At 35.8% G+C, this 9,248-nt stretch overlaps 1 protein-coding gene across 1 annotated transcript; it reads left to right on the top strand.

Annotated features, from left to right (window-relative positions):
- Positions 1–6: 6 nt before the first annotated feature.
- LOC145218803 (uncharacterized) lies at positions 7–4,591 on the top strand. Its single transcript, XM_080086208.1, has 6 exons — positions 7–137; positions 1,313–1,390; positions 1,858–1,995; positions 2,981–3,085; positions 3,600–3,767; positions 4,269–4,591. Exons 1-6 carry the CDS (start codon positions 66–68, stop codon positions 4,431–4,433), a joined length of 726 nt encoding a protein of 241 aa, XP_079942334.1. The 5' UTR covers positions 7–65; the 3' UTR covers positions 4,434–4,591.
- The last annotated feature ends 4,657 nt before the right edge of the window (positions 4,592–9,248 follow it).

Genomic DNA, 9,248 nt, shown 5'->3' with positions numbered 1-9,248 from the left:
AACATGAGCAAACACATTCTCTCCTCGAAGAAAAACGGGCTGAATGTTTAAGGAAACAATCTGAAATGCATTTATTGGAGGAAAAATTTAACACTAGCACGATGGCTATTCATGATAAAATAACACGCGAACTTACCGTGAGTAAAAAGTAACATTTTATTTCTGCTTCAAAATATAAACTCTATTTCCTATTTGCTTTTCTATTATTTTGGTGCACACTGTGTGGTTCCAAATTGTTGTTTTTATCTGTATTTTTATTTCTTTAGTCGAACGCTGGTTTGTTCCATCCCATGCATTTGGTCAAGAGACAGTACTTTAAACCAATTAAAATTTACACATATGTTAGGAATTTATTTAAGTTGGATCCTCCTGAAGTTTGATTGCAAATGACTCTGCAAGTCACCCACAAGCCCCAGAAATGTGAAATTTTAAAAATGGCTTGATTTACTAAATTACAGAAGCCAGTGATTTTATACTTTGTTGGTTGGTCCATTGTAGTTTCATAAAAGTTTAATCATTTCCCATCTATACTTTGTGTGATAAATTTAATTTGTTTTTATGGCATTTTTTTGGTGGGGGTGGGGGGGTCATTGCCCAGATGTTCACAATCAGTTAGATTTTGATGTGGATTTGGATTTTTCAAATATTCTAATACCCAGTGTACTTGCAAACCCAGTAAAAATTCTACCTTGCATTTGTGTTCGTCTGTATTGCAAAAATTCCACAAGACTTCTTTGTAAGTGAAACAAACTAAAACAATTTATTACCTGGATTGAAAAATTGTTTGTCAAACTTTTTCAAACAGAAGTGAAAAGCAGCTTGAATTATTTACTAGAAGTTTAAGTGAGAAAAATATTACTTAAAAACGGCCATTAGTGAAACATCTGTAATATGATTTTTAGTTTATAAAAGCTCTCTGACAGTTTGGTTTTCGGTTAAAAAAAATTAAACAATAAAGCTAGCTCACTTTATGCATGTGATAGTTTTGCAGTCTACTTGTTAAACATTTTTTTTTGGCAAATCACAAATTCTTTTCCTTCTGCATATTAAATCCTAAACTGTAGCATATACTGTAATATGTTGAAATTTATTACAATTAATTGTTTGATAAAACCTGAATTGCAACTTAATATATATAAGTTATGAAATATTCCGGTTAAAAGCAAATTCGGTTCGATTAAATACCTAATTAAAAAGTGTAGCAAATCATTAGTTTAATCTTTTTATTCTATAACATAGTTCTTGGAAATTTGGGACGAATTTTTGAAGCTTTGCAATGGACATAATTTCAAATTGGTTTGTTTTGTTTTAGGATGAAATTCGATCGCTACGGCAACAACTGCGGTCTACAGAACTAACTGCAAACCAGGAAAGAATTTTGAAAGACAAGGTACAAATAAAACCTAACCGCATTTTGTATTTCTCGGTTTGCGTATTATGGATGTCAAACTGAATCAGCCAGTCACTGAGCATTCCTACATGGCAAGCATTGGTCAAAAATCTAGCCTGCGGTGGGATTCGAACCCACAACAGGAGTCTTCCAGGGCTTGTGCTTTTAAAATTGAGATAAGCAGGCTCAGTGGTGAACCCGCCGAAAGTCGAATCACAAGCACTGTTGCCTGCCTCGTATGCTGCACATATCAGCTTCGTATTAGGGGATCGCCAGTCTTTCAAGGACTCTGGCATAGGCATTTTTTAAAATGCTGTGATATCCTTTTTCAATTCTTTGATCTAAAATCATTTAGCCATACCTGATCATGTGTGTTTACTTATTTTTGTTTTGCCTGAAGCATGTCACATTTGGCCCAGTTAAGAACCACTGCATATATAAACCATATTTATTCTTGTTAATTCCAGTTGTCTGGTGATGTCTCGAAACTGAGCCTTGAAAACGCGTCACTTCAAACCCGTGTTCTTGATCTCACTAAACAACTCGACAGAGAGTGGCTGATTCGTGATGAGAAAGACTCAAGGGCCATGACTCACTCATCTAAGGTACTTGGGTTTAATTTGAGTCTATTTCAGGATTAAAACATAGTTTAGCTACCACCTTTACTGGTTCCAACAACATAGCCCTCTCTCTCCTGTGTATGTATCCTAACCGGTGATTGAACTGTATAATTTGCACTCATAGCTGTTTGAGACATCATGATTTGTGAGCCAACTTCTCTTTGGTTCCCAAGCAGTTGCTTGGCCTTTGTGAGCCAGTTTCCTCTGTGGTGTATGCCCAGTTGTGGCATCGAACAGAATTGGTGATGTATGGGTTTTTTAGTCTGTTACTCCCAACAAACTGGAGTGCTGTTAGATTGCTACACTAGCCAATACGGTCTATCTCTCGTCACCAACTGCACTGATGATATGTGTTGTTATTATACTTTGTTTTTCCCACACAATGAGCCTATGAAGGTCTGATGAATGTTTAACAAAATAAACAGAAAAAAACTAAAAACCTCTTTCCATACCTGTTTTAAAAGGCAAATATTTACCAAAAGAGTTTTAATCCAACCTGCATATAATGCATGACTGCTGTGACCAACCTGTATAGGTAAATGAGACCCGATTGAAGTGTTATTTCCATAACAAACTCTCACTCCAACCCAAATAGCTCCAACTGTCAACGTCTGTGTTAAAAAAATTGGTCACATCAGGCAAGCAGTATTTACAAGCTGGACACAGCGGTCACAGCTTAAATCAATGAACAACTTAACATACGCTGCAGACAGTACACACTGTTTTGACCTATAAGGTCTCATCAGTGCAGCTGATGACAAGAGATAGGCCGTATTGGCTAGTGTAGCCATCCAACACCACTCCAGTTTGTTGGGAGTAACAGGGTAAAAACCCATGCCTCACCTAATCTGTACCACAACTGGGCATACACCATAGAGGAAACTGGTTCACAATGGCCAGATTATTGGCTTATTGACTCTAGCTTTTACATTACCTTAACATAAATTATAATATTTATTGTTTTCAACAGATAACTGAACTGAAAGGGACGGAACAAGTTCTGCAACTTGAAGTAAAGAAGATGAGGGAAATGCTGGAAAGTGAAAGAAGGAAGTTTCATGAACTTGAGTCGTTGGTAAATTTTAAAAACACTAACGTTGGTTAAAATAGGAATTCTAGTATGATTTGTAACATGTCTTGTTTCTTTTTACTTATAATTGCAATTCATTTTTTATCTTCAAGAAACAACTAAGACTCAAAAAATTTTAAAAACCCAATTTTTTACTTTACAATTTGTTATTTATTACATTTTTACACTCTATTTTGGCTCTATAAATCAGATTGCTGCCCACTTTTAAACATGGAAAAAATCAAAGCCATAAACAATGTTCTTTGTAGATGATAAAAGTTTAAAATTTTGCAAGACTATAAAAGTTATACGTTTCTTACATTTTCGCTTTGCAAACCAGATTGTAGCCACTTTATGTATCGGGCTAACTTGACCGATACAATGTTCTTTATAGATGTTAAAGGCTCAAAAATTTACAAGACTTACGCACTAAAACGTTTATTAAATTTTTTCTTTACAAACTAGATGACAGTCACTTTAAGTATGGGAAAATTTTGACAAAAAACAATGTTCTTTGTAGATGTTGAAGGCCCAAGATGGCATGTCGAGCTCGAAGTTTCACAACAGGACACTTCAGAGCAAATACGAGGAACTCGACATGAGGTTTGTCAGGTGTAACGACGACAACGCTCAGTTGAGGAAAGACAAACAAATTCTCGTGGAGCACGTCTCACAGTTACAGAAAAAGGTAGCCCACATTTTTTCAAGTTTTATTTGTTTAAAATTGGACGTAGGAAATGGTTTTTAACTTTTATTACTTTACCAAAATTTAGTTTGTCATTACTTACCAAAATTTAATCAGTATCGATCATTTCTGTTCAAAATTTAATCAGTTTAAAATCGTTAACTCTCTAAAATGTATTTAGTTAAAAATCAAAATTTCTCTTAATTTAATGAGGTAAAAAAATTCTTCCAAAAATTTAATCAGCTAAGAATTATTGCTTCTTAACTATTATTCAGTTAAAAATTATTTAAAATTTAATCAGTTTCTAAGTCTGTTAAAAAAATGATTTGATGTTTTGACTTGGTTAGTTGGTTACTTAAATTTAGATTAACCCATAAGGTAATACTACTTGACTGAGATGGGATTAGAACTCACAACCTTGTGAACACATTCGACAATATTGGTGATATAGGATTCGTTTAGTAGATGGTTTTGTGTAAAAATCCACCACATTCTTTTCCTTAGTTGGATCTTAAAGAGGCTGAAATCCAACGGTTAGAATCTCACATGTACACATTGCAACAAGATGTTTCTGGTTTGAGGAAAGAAATCGACAAATCCAAGACACTACAGTCACAACACTGGGACAAAGTATCCCGGGCTGCAGAGAGTCTTCGAATTAGCAGCTAATTTCATTCGGAACTGAACAATTTTAGGGAAAATGTTTGGGTGGTAATAACTAGCTTGTAGGCAACATCATACTCTTTCAGATGCTGGATATACATAAGGGAATTCTATTTTGAAACTCAATCACATAATTGTACTAATTTGGTAATTGGCCTCTTATTTCGTTTATTTCAATTGTTTTTAAATGTAAAGGTTGGTAGATTGCATAAACTCAGTGGTGGGATTTAGCAGGTTCGCACCGGTTCTACAGAACCGTCCCATGAAATTTTATGAGATCAGCGAACTGGTTAGCTTTACTGGTTACTGTCAATGGACTTTTTGTAACAAAACCGGCTGAAAAATATGATTTTTGTGATCAAACCGGCTGACAAAAAATTTCAATCCCACCACTGCATAAACTTATTGTAGAAACCCACTTATGCTACACAATAGTGGGATACAAAGGGTTATTAGACTTTAAACTGTCCATAAAAAAAACAAATAAAGCGTCTGATTTTTTTTTCATTCTTTATTGAAGTGATAATTTGGTTTCTGCAAGACAGAATGAAGTTTTCTGGAAATCTCACATTAAGCTTTTAAACTTTATGATCATGTTTGATTAAAACTGTAGTGTTTGTTTAGAACATTTAGTAACTTGTTTTTATTTTTTATGTCACATTTTCACTGTTGTAGTATGCCTTGCTCACTGTGTAACCATTTTTAATTGGAAATGATATATTAATAACCCTGACTGGCAATGAAAATATAGCTCTGGATTTGCATAGATACTTTTTTTTAGAAACAACACACTAACTTTCTGTTTGTCATTTTCCATAAACATATAGTTGCATTATTAACCAATTAGTTTAGGGTTCTTTTTTAAATATGGATAATGTACCATCTAACTGAAAAAAATTTTCAATAGTTGTCAGCATTCTTATGTCAACTAATGTCATTTTTATTTTATTGAATGAATTTTTGAAGTTGTTTGAAACAAAGCCTCAAATTTTAGTCATTTCAAAATGTTTATTGGTTTCATGATCTTGCCAGAACTTAATGTTTGCTAAACGATTGTAATGTATTTGTAACCAGTTTGTGTGAAAATTGTGTGTTTTTTGCTCATTCAATTATCACACAAGAACACCTACATATACCAAGTGCCTTTATGTAAGTTGTTTGCACTGAGTGAAAAAATAAAATTACATATTTCACATGAAAACCTGTTTGAACATTTTATGTTTTCAAATCCAGTTTAGGGGTTCGGTAGGAACCAAAACCGGTTTGAAACTGGAATATTCACACGAAAACCCACCCAAAACCGGATTAAAAATCGGGTCAAAATTTTCGATTTCAGAAACCGGTTCAAACCGGTTTCGACGTTCGGTAGGAGGCAGAAACAAGTCAAAACCGGTTTGCAGCTAGAATATTCCCACGAAAACCCAGCCAAAACCGGATTTTTCTTCGATTTTTTGACCCCAAAATATCGACAAAACGGAAAGGCTATAGCCTTAAGGTGCGTTTACACTACACGCGACGCGAAGCGACCCGTTATCTTTTTGCCTTGTTTGTGTTGAAGCGTTTACACTACACGCGACGCGACGCGAATGTCGCGTCGCGTCGCTTTGAATCGCTTCTGAAGCGAAAAATCGCTTTGCGCGTGTACTGTTGTGAACTAGCAGCCTGTGCTTTTTTTAACTTTTTCAAATTTTGATAGCTATATGCGTGGTTTGTTTTGCTACTAAAGGTATTTGAAACTGAAAACGTAATCAAGGATGATAGAACTAATTGCCTCAATTATGAATTATAGCCTTTGTGTCACTGACATTTGTTTTAGACCCTTGGACAGGATGCTAGTCCTGGTTTGGTTATTGATTTACACGAAAATAATAAACTTTTTTTAAGGTTTTAGTTTTAGCAAACAATGGAAGAAATTTTAATTAACAAAGTGCGGGATTTTCCTGCTTTGTTTAATACCAGCATCAGCGATTACCACAATCGCAACATCAAAGACAATTGCTGGCTTAAAATAGCTTCTGAGATGAACACACCAGGTTAGTATTGGTGTTTTTTTTTTACTTTTACAGTATGCAAAACAACTTTTAGGGCTAGAGTATAGTAAGCAAGTAGTCATTATGTTAGTATAAGGCATGATTTTTACTTTTACAGTTTGCAAAACACTTTCTTAGAGCTTGGATATAGTAAGCAAGTAGTCATTGTGTTAGTATAAGGCATGATTTTTACTTTTACAGTTTGCAAAACATTTTTTAGTGCTAGAATACAGTAAGCAAGTGGTTGTTATGTTAGTAAGGCATCACAGAAAGTCAGATGAGACATTTTAAAAATGTTTTCAGTTAAAGACATAAAAGAAAAGTGGAAGGCATTGAGGGATAAATACGTGAAAATCAAAAGAAAAGAAATGAATGTGAGGTCAGGCTCAGCAGCATCCAGCAGTTATAGTTGGAGTCTGTATGATGCAATTTCTTACATTGATCCTTATGTAAAACCCAGGAGGTAACAGTCAAAACACACTTTTTTGTTGTTACATTTTTTGTTGTTAACAATTTGATATTTTGTAGCACCACAAGCAACTTAGATGAAGACACTGTCACACTAACCCTGGAACCGTGCTGCAGTGAAGATGAGTTTTTCACAACTAAATCTCCGGATAGTGCCATCAAAAGACCAACCAAAAAAAGAAAGGAAATGGATAGCTTTGAAAAAAAGATTTTCGAGCTACTGGAAAATGATAGTAAGTTTGTTGTTGACAGGCATGTCTTAAATACTTTGTTGTACTTATAATTTAACAATTGTACATGTAATTTTTTGCCAAAAGTCAAAAATCAAAGCCAACTTTTACCATTTTTTGCCAAAGTTTATACTATCATTGCATTATGTTTGAAGCTAAAGAAGAAGACCCTGACCGAATGTTCATGCTATCATTGGTGCCTAAACTAAAAGACTTGGACAAGAAAAAGGCATCTGAAATCAAAATTAAAATTCTAAATTTATTTCACCAAGCTGAATTCGAATAACAAACGAAACAAAATGCAATAAATACAAAACAAAACTCTTCTAGCAAAGTTGTGGTTGTTGTTGTTGTTGGATTCATTAACACCTGTTTATCCTGTCCAGCTGCCATGAAACCTGACCCTCAGTACTAAAATAATTTTTGAAGATTTCCCTCACTTTAATGGCAGCATCAGAATTTCTTCGTCCTTGTCTTTGTATATTTTGAAACCCTTGTCCCTCTTCTCGCCAACTGCCGTCAGTAATGTGACCCTGTCGGTCTTCCCGGTCAAAATCACGGTCATCACAGTAGCAGTACCGTAAATAATTGTGTAGAACACAGCATGCTTTTACGACAGCATCAGCTCTACACGGAGAAAGTGGTATGGGCCTTCGGAAAACCCGCCATTTTGCAGATAGTATGCCGAAGGTATTTTCGACAGTCCGTCTTGCTCTAGACAAACGGTAGTTGAAGATTCGTTTTCCTTCTCCAAGGTTTCTTCCTGGAAACGGCCTCATGAAATTGGTTTTTAAACCGAATGCTTCATCACCAACGAAGACATAGGGAGCAACTTCATTGCTGCCACGCAGTGTCGAACACCCAGGAAGGTCCAATTCGTTCGCTTCTAATTTTTTTCCGAAAGCGGAATTGGCAAATACACTGCCATCTGACTGCTTACCGAAAGCCCCCACATCCACACATATAAATCGGCATTGCGAGTCAGCTACAGCGAGCAAAACAATGCTGTGTGAATGTTTGTAATTATAAAACATCGACCCTGAATTATTTGGTGCCTGCATAACAATGTGTTTGCCATCAACACTTCCCACACAGTTTGGAAATTGCCAAAACTGGTCAAAATCTTCTGCAATTTTTACCCAATCTTGCCTCGATGGAATAGGCATGACCTCATTTCGCAATGTCTCCCATATAGCAGCACATGTTTCCGGTACAGCATGGCATATTGTTGATTTTGATGTTCGGAAGGATGCGGCAATTGTCGAATAAGAATCGCCAGTGGCTAAAAACCTGCAAAACAGCAGAACGGCTTAATAATCGTACGCTATAGGCTATGTAATTTTTTAAAGCCTACCGAAGCGTCAGTGCAAGGCGTTCTTCAACGGAAATGCTTGTTCTCAAATGAGTTCTTTGCTTCTTTATTTTCGGTCCAATTTTATGCGCTAAAAAATCAAACGCTTCTGGCGTCATTCGAAAATAAGTCCGAAACTCGGAAAGTCTTTCGAGGCGCAACTCCAAAATTAAACGATGAAATTCACCTAAAGAAAGTATTTTTAGCTAAAAATCAAACCTGTTTTCACTGTATAAATAGTTTCTTAACTTACCAAGTTCGGACCTTCGCTGCAAAATCGGATGGACCCACCAACGTCGCGCCCGTCGTTTCTTTAGAGCCATTCTCCTGGCTATCAATAACAAGGCTACGTTTCTACTTTTTTTTGTACCAACCATGATAAAAATCTGTGTTTGTCTCTTTTTGTGTCAGTAAAAAGAGTTATAACTGGTTTCTAATGACAACGCGCTTGTGCGACACCACAATAAACAATTAATAAGCAAAAAATATGCAAGTCACGCGAAATTGTTACCGATAGTGTAAACAGTTGATCGCTTGCGCGGCGTGCCGCGTTGCGTCGCGTCGCGTGTAGTGTAAACGCACCTTTAGGGTTTTTTCAAAAATCGGGTCAAAATTTTCGATTTTAGAAACCGGTTCAAACCGGTTTGGAGGTTCGGTAGGAGGCAGAAACAAGTCAAAACCGGTTTGAAACTGGAATATTCCCATTAAAACCCACCCAAAACCGGATTATTCCTCGATTTTT

This window comes from Phallusia mammillata, chromosome 3 (assembly GCF_965637545.1).
Source record: "Phallusia mammillata chromosome 3, kaPhaMamm4.hap1.1, whole genome shotgun sequence".
NCBI classification, from domain to species: Eukaryota; Metazoa; Chordata; class Ascidiacea; order Phlebobranchia; family Ascidiidae; genus Phallusia; species Phallusia mammillata.
The sequence above is the reverse complement of the archived record's forward strand: the minus strand, read 5'-3'. Positions and strand labels throughout refer to the sequence as shown.

Bases quoted from the DNA above. Each gene is read 5' to 3' on its own strand.
- LOC145218803 (XM_080086208.1), top strand. From the start codon at position 66: ATGCATTTATTGGAGGAAAAATTTAACACTAGCACGATGGCTATTCAT. The intron at 138-1,312 runs GTGAGTAAAAAG...GTTTTGTTTTAG, and splicing joins AAATAACACGCGAACTTACC to GATGAAATTCGATCGCTACG. The intron at 3,086-3,599 runs GTAAATTTTAAA...TGTTCTTTGTAG, and splicing joins TTCATGAACTTGAGTCGTTG to ATGTTGAAGGCCCAAGATGG.